Raw genomic sequence first — 20,068 nt, 5'->3', positions numbered from 1 at the left:
GTACTTTTCCGTAATCCAGTACCTTTTTTTGTACTCAATGATATGAATAATTGGGTTGTTGGCAGTGATGATTGTTTCCATCATCATCAACAGAAGTAGCATATTTGAGTGATAGAAGGAAGGAGACATCTACCTTGATTAGTATATTTGAGTAATAGAAGGTTACAATTTAATGGTCATGGCTAAAATAGTTTGGCCACAATATCTTACCTAGTCAAAAAGTATTATTGTTTTCCTTTTTTTCATTTTCTTTTTTTATGTTATCTTTTCTCATGTTATCAATTGCTTGTCTTTTGAAAAATTATAAAGGTTATTATAGTCATTGTCTATCATCAAGGAAGGTAAGTTTAATATTGAAAACCTCAAGGGAACTCAGTGAAATTGTCAGAAACCTCTTATCCCATAAAATAACAATATCCACCGATCAAAATGCGTTGAATATAAACTAACATTTATTTTCTTGACAAAGCTACTATATCGGCTACAAATCCAATTAATTGTGATCGACAAAAGCATATAATGGACAATCTTCACTTGTATATCAGTCAGTTTTTATCATTGATAGCAGTATAAAAATTTGAATAACAGTAGATATTAAAACATAGTCGTGAAAATTAGGAGTAAATATAAACTAAACTTGAGAAAATATAGAAAACTGGAACTTAGAACTCAATATTGAAGTAAAATGTAACAAAAGAGAAAATTATGAAATTAATAAATGCCTTGTTTCGCTTAATTTAGTTTAGGTCGAAAAAACTACTGAGTTTTAAAAGCAACAACTTTGTAGGGATTTGAAAATTGAAATAAGTTGATGAAGATGGAAAGATATGATAAAGGATCAGGACCAAAAGATATGATAAGATTAGTTTGTAAACTTTATTTCCAAAACAGGAAGAATGAGATAAATGGAATTGACATATAAAAAAAATTGAAAGGTAAAAAATCTAGGTGCAAGTAGGAGTGAGAAACAACTCTATTAAAATACAACTCTTTAAATTTGGAGATTCATTCTGATAATATAATCCTAGCATAAATCTATAAACAAAATGGATAAAATCCGAATAACAAATTGACTTGCAAATACTTTTTAACTAATGTGAATACCCGTGCTAGCACGGTGCCTGTGTTATTGAAAGAAATTAAAAGAGAGGGTAAATTTAAAAAAAGTTAAAAAAAATTGTACCAACATAATTAAAATTTAAAATTTGTCTAACAATAGTTCAAAGTATGATAAAATATGCAGATCATTCAAGAATTGTGTTTTTGCCGAAGATAGATCTTGAAATAATAATGGAAGTTTATATTAGAATATGAATGATATATGGATAGAAATAAATGTAATCGCATATTTTATTTGATTTCAAAATGAAATACTTACAAATATTATGCATTCGATTTGAAATCTTGTACAAATTGATAATCTTGTACAAAAGTGCGAACATTTTTTAAACCAATCAACTTTTAGTATGAAAATTAATATTGGTGGTTTAATTAATTCTATTGAATTTTGTGGAGTTCGTACTATAAAAAAAATGTTCAACGAGACTTGTATTTTTTGGAAATGAACTTACTGAACTTTTAATTCAATGGGATCACTATAGTGTAGAATTCATTTTATGATCAGTTGTTTTCTCCTTTGTAATCTTGCAAATTTGAAATTAAGACGACATTGAAATCAATGATGGAACTAAGGGGGGCTAATAGGGGCCATAGCCCCCCTTAAGTTTTAAAAATTTTAATTCATATTGTGTTAATATTTGTATAAAATAAAGTTAGCCCTCTTAATTTTCTATATTTTAGTTTATATTATGAGAGTTTATATATGTGTGTGTGTGTGTATGTGAATTAACTACTTTTGAATTAATTTTTTCTTCAAAAATTTATTTATTTTTTACATTCCTTTATAATTAAAGCTAATATTTGATATTTTTAGATGTCATATATTTAAATAGATGAAAATTATTTCAAAATGAAATACTCACAAACATTATGCATTCGATTTGATAATTTTGTACAAATGTGCGAACATTTTTTACATCAATCAACTTTTAGTATAAAAATCAATATTGGTGGTTTAATTAATTCTATTGAATTCTGTGGAGTTCATACCACAAAAAATGTTTAGTGAGACATGTATTTCTTATCGCTTTATCTAGGTTTTCTCTCTGGGTAAGTCCGTGCGCTTTGGTTGGCTGCCGTGCGTGCCGCCATGGCGGACACCGCTACCCTTCAGCCTCTTGCTGAAGGGAAGCTTCCAGATTCCTTCCCTTCTTTCCAAGCAAAATCTTTTTCTTCGCTCTTTTCGTCTAGGGAGCCTTCTTGCGTGAACGTGCGAGCAGACAAGACTACGAGGAGAGGGGAGCCTGCTGTAGTTTTCTCCTCGGCTGACATGGCTAGGGCTGCAGCGCCTTTTACCCTTGCTCTAATAGGGAAGTTCTCCAGGGGTAGGCCGGCCATGGAGGACATCCGAAAATTTTTTAACACGCTGGACTTGACGGCGGTTTCGGTAGGTTTGTTGGATCCTCGTCATATCATCATTCGCCTCCAAACTGAACGGGACTTTCACAGAATCTGGGGGCGGCACATCTGGTATATATTGGGTTATCCGATGCGGGTCTTCAAATGGACACCCTCTTTCCATGTCGATAAGGAGCCTTCGATTGTTCCTGTTTGGTTCTCCCTTCCCAAACTCCCGATACATTTGTTCAATAAGGAATGCCTTTTCCATATTGTTTCACCCCTGGGTCGGCCACTCTTCATGGATGCAGCAACGAGCTCTCTATCCCGTCCGAGCGTGGCCAGAGTATGTGTGGAGGTTGACTTGGTGAAATCACTGCCACGGAGAGTATGGGTAGGTTTTGGGCAGGGGGAGAGTGATGGTTTCTGGCAGGCCCTTGAGCCTGAGGGGATGCCGCAGTACTGTGGGTATTGTTTTCGACAGGGGCATAGCGAACACGAATGTAGAGTAAAGCACCCCGAGTTCCGCGAGGTGCCGCCAGCGGCAAAGGTTTCTGAAGTTTCCACAGGTGCGTGGCATGAGAGGAGGCCACGGCTGGAATTTCGTCCAAAGGTTACCCAGGAGGTTCCGCAAGATTCTGTGAAGGCAATGCCTTTGGAGGGGCCGGGGATAGCGGAGGAGCAGAAGGGGAAGGGGGGAGTGGTGCTTGGCGCTGCTGGGCAGATTTCGTCGCCGCTTGCTGGCGGGGAGGCAGGGTCGCTGGCAGTGACCGGCGCTGGGGAGTCGGTGGTGATGGATAGGTTGGCGGAGGGGCCCCAAGAATTAGTAGCTCCTTTGCGGGTGGAGGAACAGGGGGGAGAGGACCTTTGTGGCCAGCAGTCGGTTCTCCAACAGGAGCGGAATTTCGCTGGTGCGGTTGATAATCAGCTGGGAGATCAGGCTGTTGCTTCGACAGCTATGGCGGAGACAGGTTCGAGGATGGACATGTCAGAGGAGGGGAGCGAGGTCGGTGATGTGGGGTTGTCTGGTGCAGAAGTTAGTGCAGGGAGCTTATCGCCGCGCGGGCAACCATCAGGTAAGCAACAGGAGGAGGGGTCTTTGGTGATTGACATTTTTAATCTTGATCCTATAATTCAGCAGGTACACGAACAGGTGAATAATGGGGAGGTTTTTAGTTTGGTAGATAAGCCTAAGCCGAGGGGTACTCGGCTCCAAATCCCGAGTGACCGTGCTTTACGTTCTAAATCGAAAGTCTCCTCTAACTCATTTGCATCCTTGTCTCATGATTAATGTGCTTTTTTGGAATATTCGGGGTATCTCGCGATCCCCAAATTTTCGTAGGTTAAAACGGTTAATTGATGAGTTTTCAATTCCTTTAGTGGCTATTTGTGAGCCTAAGGCGTTACCACGCGACATTCATTTGTTTAGTGCACGCCTCAGGATGGATAGCTGGATCATGAATAACCAGGGGTCTATTTGGGTATTTTATAAAAATTCCTTTGACTGTTCTCTTGTGGGAGAATCCTCCCAGCACGTGTCTCTTAAAATCATTTCTCCGATTTTCCCAGTTCCAGTGTATTTTTCTTTTGTCCATGCAAAATGTAATGAGCAGGAGCGAGCTTTGCTGTGGTCAGCTCTGATAGCGGAAAACCTGGCGGAGCACCCTTGGATGTTGGCAGGTGATTTCAATGTTACTGTTAGCGCGGATGAAAAGAGGGGTGGATTGCCTTTTCGGGTTGACGAAGGGGTGGAGCTTAGAACGTTCATGTCGATGGCGGGTGTTTCGGATGTTGGTTTTCTGGGGTGCCCTTTCACTTGGTGTAATAATAGGGGGGGTCTGGCCCGTATCTGGAAGCGCCTGGACAGAATGTTTGTCAATCAAACGGCCTTTCTCTCTGGGGTGCAATTTCAGGTTCAACATCTAGGGAGGGAGCCTTCGGATCATGCCCCCCTTCTAATGTCTTCGTCGACGAGGCGAGATAACAAGCCTAAACCTTTTCGATTTTTGAATATTTGGACGACGAAGCCTGGGCTGTTGGATGTCATTAGGAGGAGTTGGGCAGTTCCTTGTTCTGGGCGCCCTTTGAGTCGTTTAACCGCTAAACTGAGGAATGTCAAACGGGACTTGCAAGTTTGGTCTCGTGAGCAGTTCGGTAACATTTTTGACGCGGTGAAGAGGGCGGAGGGCGAGGTAGCAGCTGCAGAGGACGCTTTTGGAAATGAGCCTTGTCAGTCGCATTGGTTGGCACTCCAGGAGGCTCGTGCTAGACTGAGAAATTCTCTGGTGAGAGAGGAAGGGTATTGGCGGCAAAAGGCAAGGGTCAAATGGCTTAAGGACGGGGACAAAAATTCTAAGTATTTCCATTCGATTGTGGCGGAGAGAAGAGCTAAGTCCATCATTCACCGAATTAAGAATGACCAGGGGGAGTGGGTATCGGATGAAGGTCAGGTGTCTGCCATGGGGGTGGAGTTCTTCAAATCCTTACTTTCGGAGGAGCCTGCCACTGGGTCATGGAGGATTTTGGATGTGATTCCTAAGGTTGTGTCCGATGTTCAAGTTGCTGATTTGGAGCGGTTTCCATCGCACGAGGAGATAAGGGAGGTGGTGTTTAACATGGATGGGGAGAGTGCGGGTGGGCCAGATGGTTTTACAGGAACTTTTTTCACCTTTGCGTGGGAGGTGGTGGGCAAGGATTTGTGCGACGCAGTGTTTAGTTTCTTTTGTGGGCATGAGTTGCCGCGGAGTGTTTCTTCGACGTGGATTGTGCTGATTCCCAAGGTAACCTCCCCGCAAGATTTTAGTCAATTTCGGCCGATAAGTCTTTGTAACTTTGTCAATAAGGTGATTTCAAAATTGTTGGCCAACCGTCTATCAAAGGTGCTGCCTGGTATTATCTCCCCGCAACAGAGTGGGTTTGTTCAGGGAAGGCAGATATCCGAAAATTTTTTATTGGCCCAGGAGTTGTTATCTGATATTCGGAAATCGAATCGTGGGGGTAACGTAGTTTTGAAGTTGGATATGGCCAAGGCCTACGACAGAGTTTCGTGGCCTTTTTTGTTACAGGTCTTGCGTAGGTTCGGGTTCGGAGAGCGGTGGATTGATATGATTTGGAGGTTGATTTCGAATGTCTGGTTCTCGGTCATGGTCAATGGTGCTCCTCAAGGTTTCTTCCAATCTAGTCGAGGGCTAAGGCAAGGGGACCCTATTTCTCCAGCTCTTTTTGTGATTGGTGCCGAGGTCCTATCTCGCCTCTTAAATTCTTTGCTTTCCTCCCCCCTCTTTTCACCGTTTAGTGTACCTCATGGATGCCCGAAGGTTACGCACCTGGCTTATGCCGATGATGTGGTTATCTTTTCAAGTGGGCTGAAGAGGTCAGTTCGTTTGGTTATGAAAGCTCTGGGAGATTACTCTTCGGTATCAGGTCAGCAGGTGAACCATCAAAAGAGTTGTTTTTTGTCCCAGAGCAGGTTTCCCAGGGCGAGAAAACGTATGCTTGGAGAACTCACTGGGTTCCCCTCGCGGGAGTTTCCGGTCAAATACTTGGGTTGTCCCTTATATGTTGGGCGGAGGAAGAAAGGTTATTTTTCGGAAATTTGTGATTCCATACTAGCCAGGGTGCTATCGTGGAAGGGGAGGTTATTGTCGCACGGTGGTAGGCTGGTCCTGATCAGGAGTGTGCTATCTTCTATGCCTCTTCATATTCTTGCGGCATCCACTCCTCCCAAGGCCATCTTTGGGTTACTGGAGAAGACTTTTGCTAATTTTCTCTGGGGGGCCTCCGAAGGGGGGCTGCGTTTTCACTGGATCAAATGGGAGCAGTTGTGTCAGCCATATGACAGGGGAGGTGCAGGTTTGAGGTCGTTGAGGGATGTGTTCGACGCTTTCTCGATGAAACTTTGGTGGCAGTTTAGATTGCGGAAGTCTTTATGGGCTGAGTTTTTACATTGTAAATACTGCCCGAATTTCCACCCTTGCTCTGCGGACGTCTCGCCGGGGAGTTCTTGGACTTGGAAGAGATTGATATCTATTCAGGGGGTTGCTGAGCAGCAGATTCGCTGGGTCTTGTCCAATGGATCGGCAAGTTTTTGGCATGATGATTGGTTAGGACAAGGTCCTTTATGTCGCCAGGTCGACTCTTTCCAGGAATATGCAGTATCCGATTTCGTGGAGCATGGTCGGTGGAACGTGCAGAGGCTGTGCTCTGTGCTGCCCAGCTGGTGGGTGGGGCAGATCCTGCGTGTTGAACCTCCCGCTGAGACGCATTCGGACAGAATGGTCTGGTCTCCCAGTACCTCAGGGGATTTCTCCCTATCGTCGGCCTACCAAAGTGCTCGTGAGGTTGGTAACAGGTCTTGTCTATACTCCTCGCTCTGGGGTCAGGAATTGCCGAGTAATGTGTCCTTCTTTATGCTGCGTCTGCTGGGGGCTAGATTGCCAGTGATGGATAGGTTGCAAAAGCTTGGGGTTGTCGGGCCGTCTCGCTGTTTTTGTTGTTCCTTCCCATGTCAGGAGTCTCTGGATCATATTTTCTGCACTGGGGAGGTTCCACGGCAAATCTGGGAGTCTTTTGAAGTGGTGGTGGGAGGGTTTGGGGTTTCCTCGACAATACGACATAAGGTGATTGGTTGGTGGTTGAAGCCTACTCGGAACCTGTTTCTTCAGTTTCTTTTTCGTGTGCTGCCGTCTTTGATTTGTTGGCACTTGTGGAAAATGCGGAATAAGTTTGTGTTCGAGGGTCAGAGTTTGCCTGTTGCTATAGTCAGTGATAGAATTTTTTGTGATCTGCGAGACCTATTCCAGATTAGGTTTAAGAATACTGTTTCTTCTTGCCGCGGGTGGCCGAGTTTCTTTGAATCTGTGGCTGGTTTGGCACGTCGTTATCAGGTGCAAATTGTTCGTTGGCGGTGTCCGAAGCAGTCGGTGGTGAAGCTAAACTCTGACGGTTGCTCTAGAGGTAATCCTGGCATGAGTGGAGGGGGAGGCATCATTCGTAACTATGAGGGAAGGTTTCTGCTAGGGTTCTCATGTTTTTTTGGGGAGCTAACAAGTTTGCAGGCGGAATTGGAGGCGCTTCTTCATGGGATTCGGTTGGCCGTAGATCGGGGATACAGTGCTTTGCACATCGAATCAGATTCATTGGTGTTAGTTCAGATTATTCGGGGAACGGTGAGGTGTCCATGGCAGTTGCAACGAGGTTTACAGGAGGTGTTGAATGCTAAGGGGTTGTTTAGAGAGATTTCTCATTGCTTTCGGGAAGCGAATAGGCCTGCGGATAGATTGGCCAATGTGGGTGTGGACGCTGGGTTTAACTCAACATATGTTTCATTTTCTGAGTTGCCTTGCCTGGTGAGGGGTGATGTTAATCTTGATCGGTTAGGCGTTCCGAACATTCGTAGGAGTAGAGCTTCTTTAGCTTGTTAGGCAGTAGTTGGTTGCTGTCTCTCTTTGTACTCTTTTCAGTTCATAAATAAAGATTAAAGTGAAAAAAAAAAAAAAAAGTATTATACATAAAAAAAAAAAAAAAAAAAAAAGACATGTATTTCTTGGAAGTGAACTTGTTAAACCTTTTTAAATATTTCAATGAGACCACTATAATGTAAGATTCGTTTTGTGATCAGATATTTTCTCCTTTGTAATCTTGCAGGTTTAGAATTAAGACGTAATTGAAATCAATGATGGAACCAATGGGGGCTAATGGGGGCCATAGCCCCCCCTCCCTCCCAAGTTTTAAAATTTTTAATTCATATTATGTAAATATTTGTGTAAAATAAAGTTGGTCCTCCTAATTTTTTATAATTTTAGTTTATATTATGAGAATATATATGTATATATGTGTGCGTATGTGTGTGAATTAACTACCTTTGAATTAATTTTTTTCTTAAAAATGTATTTATTTCTTACATCTCTTTATAATTAAAATTAAAATTTGATATTTTTAGATTAAAAATAATTATGTTAGGAAAAATTTTAGCCCCTCTAGAAAAGAAATCTTAGCTTCGTCACTGATTGAAATGCTTGTAAATGGGATTCATTCGTGGTGAGAAGATTATACATTGTCTTTTTTTCACTGTATTTAATTTGTGAGATGACAAATGAAAATTGGTAAAATGGATTGGTGATCATCAGTTTTGTGAATGATTATGAGAGTAAGATACATTATAGCAATAAGATACGTAGAATTGTGAAAATTATAATTCAAACATGCTCCTAAATTTTGGATATATGACTTTCGTAGTTACAAGTTTCTTAAATTAACAATTAGTTATTACTATCAGTAATGTGGTAAGTGTGAGTATTGCTATCAGTGATGTGGTAAGTGTCAGTAGTAAATGTGAGACATGAATTGGAATTTGCAGATGTCATTTTGCAGGGATGGTTATTATCTGTTAGTTAAAAATAATTTTGTGGGTTAGTAAGTTATGTAAATTGAAGAGTGGAAAGGGATAAGAAGAAGATAAGGGTTATTGCATTAAAATAAATCTAAAATTATAGTAAAAAGAGATTCAGATATCTAACGGGTGTGGAAGCTCCTCGTCAAAAACTTGCCCTCTAATACCTATAGATATAGATTAGGCATGCCACATAGGAGTGAGAAAACTCTAATTAAAATAACTACTTTATATATACACACACATATATATCCTAACTGTAACTATTTCAAACACACGGACTCTGCTGATCTAAATTCCAAGTATCATGGACCAAAATTGCATGTCGAACCTTTCAACTGTATCAATCTAATTTTGACCGTTAGCTATTGTGATCTTTTGTTTTTTTTGATAGAAAGTGACAAAAATATTATTAATCTGAGATGATGTCCGCAGCAAGCGCAGTAACAATAAAATCTGGAGGGAAGTCCCTCCATATACAGCCATTAGAAATAGAACAAGCATATTTAGGAACACGATGCGCGACATTGTTCAGCTGTCTAGGCACCCATGATGCTTCCCATGTTGCAAAGCTTTGTATATCTCTGAGAATATCATCTACCAGCATTCCACAAGCTGATGCATCTGTCTCTATAGTTTGAAGCATTTTAACGACTTTTAGACAATCACCCTCAAGAATAATCATGGGCAAATGTAGATCCAACAACAACTCAACCGCGGCCTTTGCAGCATAAGATTCAATAACCTCTGGTGCAAAAATTCCTGGAATTTGCTTTGCCAATCCTGCCATGAAATTACCCTCGGCATCTCTAATGACAACTCCAATACCTGAAATGTCACCCTCAACAAAGATAGCCCCGTCAAAGTTAGCTTTAACATAGCCCGCAGGAGGTCTCTTCCATTGTGACAAAATAGATTGTTGAATGGCAGTGGTATGCTCAGCAGCCATTGGGTTCCTGTTTGCCTCCCGGAATTGACTCAAAAAGTGTAACGAAAAGGATACCAGACTGAGCGGGTCCTTGTAAGATCCATCAAATACAGCCCCATTGCGATTATTCCACAAGTTCCAGAGTATAACAGCAACCAATTCCATTTCTTCCTTCTTTAACTTTATCAGGAGATTTGACAACCAAGATACCACATTATGAGCTGAATTCAACCTGATTTTACTAGATAAAAAACTCAACGCCCATGATTGAATAGCCACCGGACACGTTAAGAAGAGATGATTCATATCATCAGTAGGAGAGTGACACAGGGCACAAGAGGGATCAAGCAAAACTTTTCAAGTGCTAAGTTTGGCATTCGTAGGCAGAATGTCATTGCAAACCCGCCACAAAAAAATCTTGATCTTACCTGGCAAGGTTAAGCCCCATAATCGTTTCCAGATTCCTTTTGCCATTCCATTGCTCCCAGAAGCTATGTCTTGCCAATTTCCGGATTGTTGCGTAATTAGAAGGTAAGCGCTTCGAACACTAAAAAATCCATTTCGAGTAAAATGCCATACGAGTTTATCTTGATTATGAGTGCTACCAATCGGAATACTCTTAATCAATTCAATCTCATCTGGCCAGAATAACTCGTGTAATAGGTCCTGTTTCCAAGTTCTGTTATCGCTGTCAATCAGGTAATCCACTGTAGTATCCTCAGGCAACTTATCCGAACGAGATATGATCCTAAAAGTTGTAGGTCGAGGTAGCCAGCGATCTTTCCAAATCTGGATACCTCTCCCATTACCGACCCTCCATCTACTTCCTGCGACCAAATATTTACGTGCTTCATATATTCCTCTCCAAGTAAATGAGGGACGAGACCCTAGTCCTGCCAAAAAGAATTCCGAGTTAGGAAAATATTTGGCCTTGAAAACTTGATGTAAAAGGGAGGAAGGTTGTGTGGCAATCCTCCAAGCTTGCTTAGTAAGCAAAGCTAAATTGAAGGCCCGAAGTTGTCTGAATCCCATTCCCCCATCCTCCTTTTGTTTACAGAGTTTGCCCCAACTTATCCAATGAATAGGTCGTCCTTTATCACCATCACCCCACCAAAATTTTGTCATCATTGATTGGATATCTAATAATAAGGAATCTGGAAATTTGAAACATAACATTGAATAAGTAGGAATAGCCTGAACCACAGCCTTCAGCATGATTTCCTTTCCTGCCTTGGAAAGCCGCTACTCCTTCCAACCGCTTATTTTTTGCCAGATTCTATCGCGAATAGAAGCAAAAACTTCCCTTTTAGAGCGACCAATAATTGTGGGAAGGCCTAGATATTTGACATGTGCATGAACTTCTCGGATGTTGAGAAAACGAGTAATGCTGTCTCTCACGCTTGGATCAGTATTGGTGCTGAAGACGATGGTAGATTTATCCAAGTTGATTTCTTGACCTGAGGCAGCTTTGTAGATTTGCAATGTGGAGCTTATGCATTGGGCTTCTTGAAGGGTTGCCTTCGCAAATAATAGCGTGTCATCTGCAAACAATAAATGTGAGATTTTCGGTCAGTTGTGTCCCACTTGAACTCCTGTAATATTACCGCAAAGCACAGCCTCCTGCAACAAGCAAGAAAAGGCCTCCGAGCAAATTAAAAATAAGTACGGGGAAAGCGGATCACCCTGCCTTATTCCACGCTGAGGTTGAAGATGGCCAAATTTATTTCCATTAAGCAGAAACGAATATGATACTGTGGAGATACATCGGAAAATCAAACTAACAAAGATAGGAAAAAAGCCTAAAGCTACCATCATGCTACTCAAAAAAGACCACTCCACTCTATCAAAAGCTTTGCTCATGTCTAACTTAATAGACATGGATCCTTCCTTGCCAGAATTTTTACTGTTTAGAGTATGATTTACTTCATAAGCAATTAAAATATTGTCAGTAATAAGACGACCTGGGATGAAAGCTGATTGAAAAGGAGAAAGGATTTGTGAGAGAATTTGATTGAACCTATTAGCAATAATTTTGGATGCTATCCTATAGACGACATTGCATAAACTAATTGGACGAAATTGAGAAATGTTGGATGGACATTGACACTTCGGAATAAGAACAATATATGTGTAATTAAAGGAATCATCAAAAACCTCATGATTTAGGAATTGAAGTATTTCCGAACAATATGCCAGAATTTTTGGTAGAAAATTGGGGACAAACCATCTGGACCTGGGGATTTAAGAGGATGCATTTGACCTAACGCTTTGGTGATCTCATTGGTTGAGTAAGGTCGTAGAAGCGAGTTGTTCATCTGAGTTGACACCTTACTTTGCACTCTGTCCACAAGAGCATTAATCATCTCGTGTGACGGCTGTGAAGTGGAGAAAATGTTACCGAAATGGCCCAGGATGATGTCTTCTAAGTCTGCATGGGAAGTACACCATTTACCCTCCTCATTAAGGAGTCCCTCAATCTGATTATGACGCTTTCTCTGAGATGCCCAAGCATGAAAAAAGGAAGTGTTTCTGTCTCCCTCACGATACCACTGCACTTTACTACGTTGCTCTCATTGTGATCTTTTGTTAATTATCCTAAATTGTCCAAAATTATAAATATTAGAGACCATATTTATTTTGGTGAAAGTCTTAGAGACCAATTTGATACATAGACTAAGGGTCTGTTTGATAACATATAAAAGTGGTGAAACTGAATTTCAGACTTTCAGATGTTTTGACTATTCGATAACTGAAAATACATCTACTGAATTTATGTATATTTTTTTCAGCACAAGAATCCTAATTGAATGCTTAATTCTAATAAGAATCAATAGAATTATTTCAACTACCTTATCTTTTCTACCAAATCTATCCATATTTGTTAATTATGTTCAAAATTCTTATCTAATTAAACAATATGATATTCTCTATCTAACGATTTTCTGTTTCTCTTTTCGCCCTTTTTAATGACTTTCACATCTTCTCCATACTTCTTATATAATATATTTCATCTTTTATATTAATTTGATTTAAAAATAAATATTGTCATTTTCATACTTAACAATTTTAAGTTAATTAAATCATAGGTTCTGTTTCTTTTTTGAATAAAAAGATGTAAGGGCAAAATTATCAAATTAAATTTTTTAAACATTCAATTATAAATATTTATCAAACAATATAAATAAGTTTAGCATTAAAATTCAAACATTCATTAAAATTCAGACATTCATATATTTCTTTTCAGTGCTCAAAATTCAGCAAATTAATTGGTTCAGTATTTAGATTTCAGACTTCAGAATTCAGATTCAGTTTTATCAAACGAAACCTAAGGGTCTGTTTGATAATATAAAAAAGTTCTGAAACTAAACATTTTCAAACATTCAGATGTTTTGAGTGTTTGATAAATGAAAATCCATTTGCTGAATTTGTTAAGTAGTGCTGAACTTGTGTGTACTTTTTCAACATAAAAATCCTAACTGAATGCTTAATTCTGATAAGAATCAATAGAATTACTTCAACTATCTTATCTTATCTACCAAATTTACCCTTGTTTGTTACTTATATTCAAAATTCTTATCTAATTAAACAACATGATATTTTCTATCTAACGGTTTTTTATTTCTCCTTTCTCCTTTTTTAATGACTTTCACTTCTTTTCCATACTTCTCATATAATATATTTCATCTTTTATATTAATTTGATTTAAAAATAAATATTATCATTTTCATACCTAACAATTTTAAGCTAATTAAATGATAGGTTCTATTTCTTTTTTGAATGAAAAGATATAAGGGCAAAATTATCAACTTAAACTTATTAAGCATTCAATTATAAATATTTATCAAACAGTACAAATAGATTTAGCATTAAAATTCAGACATTCATATATTTCTTTTCAGTGCTTAAAATTCAGCAAATTAATTGTTTCAATATTCAGACTTCAAAATTCAGATTCAATTTTATCAAAAGGAACCTAAATGTTGGGGTTCAAAATTCAATTTTACCCTTGTATTTCAGTTACAAGGAATAAAAGTATATTCGAGTTGAATGGCCTTTGAAGGAAATTAAATCAAGCTGTTTTAGTATTTAGTTTTCTAATTCTTTTAATTTCTTGTTTTGGTGGCCTGTCTGTTCAATTTCCATCTTTGCTTAGAAAATCTCAAGTCAAATTCCAAATAAGTCTCAATTTGCAATTGTGTTTGTTTAGAAAGTTTTGCAGTCTATAAATACTACTAGTCTGATAGATTAATACTTGGAGAGTTGAGTTGAGTGAAAGCGTTAAGTTGAGAATTGCGAGTTGTCATAAACGAAAAGATACAACTTGATATTATTATTGTTGAAATTTGATTCAATAAAATTATTGAGTTATTGTTGTGTATTTATTCTTCTCATCTTTCCACATAATTTTATATGTGTAAAAATTATTTCCGCTGTGTGTATGCTTCTTTTTGTGGCAACACCTTTGCTTTCTGGGCTTCTCCGTGCACCCAAAAGGGGCTAAGAATAAAATATGTAGATTTCATGTCTAACTCGAATTTCGAGTATGTTAATAGGCTAACAATGGGTTTGTTTGGATAGAAAATTATTAGCCAAAATTTATTTGTTTACATCATCATTACAATTTTCAACGCACCTTTTTATCTCACATACATCACATCACAAAAAAGTGTTACAGTAAAAATATCTCAAATAATTTACAATCCAAACAGAGCCATTGAATGTAAAGAACCTTGAGGATGGAAAGTGGAGAACGCTTCGGATGTTGTAGAATATTTAAGAGAGAATTGCATAGTTTTGGTCCCAAATATTTAGAATAAGAGAGTTTTTAGCCGCTAAAGTTTGGAAGAAAGCAAATGTTGCATCAAATGTTTCAATCTCTACACACATTTAGTCCTATTGACTGATTTTTATCAATGACTACTAGGATTTGGTCACATGCTATTACAGACCAGTAACTAATTTTTTAAAAAGAATTAAAAAACTTGAAATAAATATTATTGGCCATAATTTGTAATAAAAAGGACTAATTACTCACAAGCCAATCACGTGAGTAATTAGTCTTTAGTTCAAAAATACAAAAGTTCAATTGACAAAGAAAAAAGATTTAGGTTAAAGACTAATTACTCACTTGCCCAGTGTATGAGTAATTAGTCATATTTTATTACAAATTATGGCTAGCAATTTTTATTAATTTATTAATGTTTTTCAAAAATTAGTTACTAGCACATATCAGATTTTGGTAATAATTAGTAAAAATCAGTCATTAAGATTAAATGTGCATAAAAACTGAAACATTAGGGACTATATTTGCTTTCATCTAAACTTCAGGGACTAAAATCGTTCATGCCCCAAACATTTGAGACCAAAATTCAATTCTCTCAATATTTAGTCAACTTCACACTAAAATTTAGGTGTCACTAATTCTTGTTTCTGTCATCGAAAACCTCTTTTTCCTACTGAGTACAAAGTCCAATGTATCTACATTTAAAGATATTTATGCATCTATCCATTATTTGCTAACTTTGAATGTTGAGAAATATTTGTTTATTACGATTAAAGAAAAGTAGAGAGGATAACACGCAAATTAAGGTTCTTTTGAAGGAAAAACTAAGGTTTACTTACAGAATGAAAAATTAATCATCTATATCTATATGTATTCAAGAAGGGGTTTTTAGCAGAAACCCTCTCAATGGTTTCTAAACTTCTCATTCTTTTTTCTAGATTTTTGTATTTATTTTAATACATAAAAAGTAGTGGGTCATAACCCACCTTATCACCAATCAAATTTAAATTTAAAATATTCCCACTATCTCTTAACTCATCCTACAACCACTCCTACAAATCCTCTAATCATCATCCCACGTTTCTTCCTACATTTCCTCCCACGTTTCTCACTCCAATTAAGAGTCCACTCCAACTATCTCTTAACTCATCCTACAACCACTCCTACAAATCCTCTAATCATCATCCCACGTTTTCCCCTACATTTCCTCCCACGTTTCTCACTCCAATTAAAAATCCACTCCAATTAAGAGTCCTCCAATTTAAGAATTTCACCCCAATTAAAACTCCTCCAAAGAATTCCAGCCCCAATTCCCCCACCCTCTCTCTCAGTTTCTTATTTGTTTTTGGTTCTCTATTGATTTTGTAAATGTATTGATTTTGTTTCTTTTGTGAGCAGTTATGGAAGAGATTATGTGCAGAGACTTCAGCGGAAATCAACCTTCTTGTGGAGAACTGGAAATATATTCTTGCCGGCTTAATTTTCCAGGTCAGTCCCCTCTGCATTTTAAGTATGTTTTGCTTTTGATTTGTTTTTTGTCATGAATGATATTGCATTGATTTTCTGATCATCCATTATTTCTGAAATTTTTTTATAAAATCCTATGAATGGTCGTTTGCTTATTGTTACACCATAAAGCAAAGATACTCAACAGTGGGATAAAGTATAAACACAAAATCACAAGCACATGCTTCAAAAGACCCATTAAAGGCATGATTTATGTGTCGACCATGCTGTTGCTACTCAAACAGCAGCAATTCAGCGAAAATGGAAAGTGGAAACGATGTGTGTGAAAAACAAAATTGTAAAGTTTAGTTGCACTTATTGTTCATGATAAGACACAAACTCGAACCATCAGAGTAGGGCCTGTTAAACCTCTAATAATTAACCGACGTGATCTTCTGGAATCTCAATTTTTAGGCCTGCAATAGCCTTGCTCATTAAAGCTACTTGGCAATGTACTTGAAGGCCCTGTATTGAAAACAAACCACTTATTGATATATCATTTGTAGAAATATATCATTCCCTTTTTTAATATAAATTTTTATTTTTTTTTCAAGATCCATCTTCCGAAAAAAAGACAATTCTTGAATGATATACACATTTTATTATATTTCAAACTATTGTTAAATATATATTACATTTTAATTTTGTTGGTACAATTTTTTCACCTTTATTTGTTCACCATTTTATTTTTATTTTTTTTCAATAATGTCAGCATCGTGCGTAGTACGGGTATGCACACTAGTTAAGAAGTAAAGGGACAAATAAATGGTTCTAAGGGGAAGAATTGATTGAATGATACTTGGGAGAGAGTGTAAATGAGAGTTCTCAAATTCGAGACTTATCACTTACATAAAAAAAAAAAAAAAAGAATGAATGATTCTAAATAATTGATCTAAAGTATATGCAGACCTATACCTATCAACTCATGATGCATGTCATCTTAACCATTTCTACTTAAGGTGTCCAAACTAAGAGTCCTATTGCCAATCTACGTTCATTGTGTTAGCGATTTACTATTTTGGGGAACAATAATCTTGGGTTTTGTAGGATATTATCTAGAAAAAATTATTTCAACTAATACTCTTAACACTTTTTTGTGATGTGATGTACATGAAAAAAAATTGTTAAAAATATAAAAAAGATAATTAAACAACGTGTTTCTAATTTTTATTGACTTTCAGTACTATTGAATTTGACACTGCCAATTTTTGGTACTTAAAAATTAACAAAAAACTAAAGTTGCAAACGAGCCGAGTTGAACCTAATTTTAATCTAATTGATTCGAATCTCGACTTAATTTTACCAAACTCGAGTTCGAACTTAAATTCGATGAACTCTCAATGTAAAACTTGAGTTCGAGCTCGATCTCAATCTCAAATTCAAGCTAAGTCGAACTTGAGTTCGAGTTTGGTAATTTCACTATTAAAATAAAAAAATAATATGTTTGTGTGCATTAAAAATCGAACCGACTCACAAGTTAATAAATTGAATATCTTTGAACTCAAGTTCAATCTTGAACTTGATTTGATCAGGTCGAACTTGACTTGATCTCAGTGCTGACTAAGTTCGAGTTGAACTTTAACTCAGGTGCTCATGATCTGTTCACGAGTGATTCGACTCATGTGCAGCCGATCCTAAACTAAATGCCAAACTTCAAAGTAGTGACAAGTACAATTTCTAGATTAGATTTGCATATGTGAACAAGCTTTAAATTAAATGTTCACCAATAATAAGAAGATTTTTGTATCTACAGCAAAATTTTCTTGACAAAAATGTTAACTAAAAATCAAGAAAGTAGAGCTTGTAGTCCCCTCTCCAATCATTACTGTTCAACTGTATTCAAAAATTGTGGTGGCAGAGACCTCTAGTGAAAAGAGAGAGAAAAATAAAAGTGGAGTATAAAAGCGATAGATGTCAAAAGAGAGACAGCTCATCTCTTGGATTTGTAGGGCCTATGAAATTTACCGTATCTAGATTTCGTCGCCCACACACTCACCATCTCTCGATTTCTCCGTTCCACTTTTTGACGTTGACTGCTTCCTGTTAGAAAGGTGGCGTCAAAACTTGGACGTTTGGACTGACAATAATGCTGTACTAGTCTGGTCTTCTAATACTTTCTTCCACTAGATCGAGGGACATTAGGCTAATTTCTAGGATATTGTTTTCCACAACCGCAAAAGAAGGAAAAGAAATGAATATCTCTAGTTCTTTTTTTTTTTTTTTATCAGTTTGGTTAATAGGTACTCAAAAGATGTTCATTGAGGGGGATTTCAGATGTTATATTTTCTAAAAAATAAATTAATTTAAAAAAGTGTCTAAATGTAAGGAGAGACATTAATTGTAACTGTGCATATCATAATAGTAAATTAGGCGTAATTTAGGTGTGTCATAACTCATCGTGCGCCGGCACAAAAAATTCTTTTTTTTTTTTATATGATAGGACTATTAGTATTTGTACTTTAGTCCTTGTATTTATATTAGGATTTCATATGAGGGAAGCATTTTTTTTCTAATTCTAGAAATACTTAAAAACTTAAACTCTATTTTGTAAGCCAATGTCTTAACTTCAGAAGATAAGGCGAGTGATTTTAAGCGAAATTTTGAAGAAAATTAACGTGGTAAAAGAGGCCAGCCAATGACTATATTGAAATTATCATATACACTACCTGTGTTGTGCAAAAGCCTCACATCATCACATAAATTGCTCTTCCCAACTTATTTTACCCATCTAGATGGCTAGAATTATTTATGCAAGATGAATTACGTAGGAAAATTTTGGCTTAGGTGTTATCATCCACATATATTTTATGAACAAGTGAAGTATCAGGAAGAATTGTAATTTGAGTCCCCAAACTTTGGCAACTACATGAAATAAATTTCTAAATTTTCAATAAAACAAATATTGCCCTTGATGCTTTAACTTTTGAAAAAAGAATAATGACAAAGTATAAGCCTAGATTTTTCCATGTCAAAAAGACAATGACAAAAATCTAGTACTTGATTTTTAAAAATCCATGCAAATTTGTGCATTAGTTATTTTTCATTTCCATGCTAATTTTAGTTGCAGTTCCAATTTGCTAATTCTTGGGGGAAAAAATATACTACTCTTTTGCTAAAAGGGAAATAGACTTTTTTTTTAGACAATTTCAAGCTTTTTTTAGTTATTTTAACTAACAGCAAAATATACAATGGTTTTAACCAAATTTTATCGACTGTCTATCTATATCGTTCAAAAAAACATAGGAGATCATAGTTTGGTTGAAACTTTAGTAACTAATTTGTTCAAAACAATTTAAATACCAAATTTATTCTTTTTGAAACTTGAGGAACTAAATTGATGTAGTGCCTAAACTTTGAGGACCAAAACTTCAATTCTCCTCTCACTTGTTTTGGATTGTCCATACGTTAATAGGTTTGGTAAAGGCAACTAAATTAGCAACTATTTGCTCAACTAAACTTATCATTGCAAACCTAACTAAATGTGTTTAGCTAAGCACCTCCCTCTACCAACCTTTGTTTTCTTATAATAACAGGCTAACAGCATCAGTCTACTCTTACTCCTGCACTCCGGGAAGAGAGAGCTCGACTGGATTTGTGCCAAACCACATTCCACTCGTTTAATCTTTTTATATAATGCATTCTGTAGTGAATGCCTCATGCAGCTTGGACGTCTGCATTATTGATCTGCAACCCGGGGCCTACGCCTAACTTCTTGTCAATTCTTCGCTTAGAAATCCAACCCTATCCCTGGATCAATTGCAAAGCGTTACGAAATGCTTTATGGAGCTGATTAGTCGGGGCAAAGGTAACCAGTGGATTCGACAAAAAAGGCTGAGCAGGAAAAGAAAAATTAGTGTTTATTCTAAAAACATCTCCCAAGTTTTATGACAATTTCACCTAGCACCTCTCTTATTTTGAATATTTGACTTATCTCTATTATTTCCGCTATTTAGTGGAAAAAAAAACCTTAGAAATAGCACAAATTTCGAAGCAAAATCCCAAA

At 37.2% G+C, this 20,068-nt stretch overlaps 1 protein-coding gene across 1 annotated transcript; it reads right to left on the bottom strand.

The window, feature by feature from the left end:
* Positions 1-9,260: 9,260 nt before the first annotated feature.
* On the bottom strand, positions 9,261-10,224 carry LOC140014634 (uncharacterized). Its single transcript, XM_072065713.1, has 2 exons — positions 10,205-10,224; positions 9,261-10,008 (listed from the first exon to the last, which is right to left on the bottom strand). The coding sequence occupies exons 1-2, from the start codon at positions 10,222-10,224 to the stop codon at positions 9,261-9,263; spliced, it is 768 nt and encodes a 255-aa protein (XP_071921814.1).
* Positions 10,225-20,068: the final 9,844 nt, after the last annotated feature.

Source organism: Coffea arabica, chromosome 9e, assembly GCF_036785885.1.
Source record: "Coffea arabica cultivar ET-39 chromosome 9e, Coffea Arabica ET-39 HiFi, whole genome shotgun sequence".
Lineage (NCBI taxonomy): Eukaryota > Viridiplantae > Streptophyta > Magnoliopsida > Gentianales > Rubiaceae > Coffea > Coffea arabica.
This window is presented reverse-complemented; position numbering and strand designations above follow the sequence as displayed.

Coding starts and splice junctions, on each gene's coding strand:
- LOC140014634 (XM_072065713.1), bottom strand. CDS start 10,224: ATGGGGCTTAACCTTGCCAG. Junction 10,009..10,204: donor ATGGGGCTTAACCTTGCCAG/GTAAGATCAAGA, acceptor TAGTAAAATCAG/GTTGAATTCAGCTCATAATG.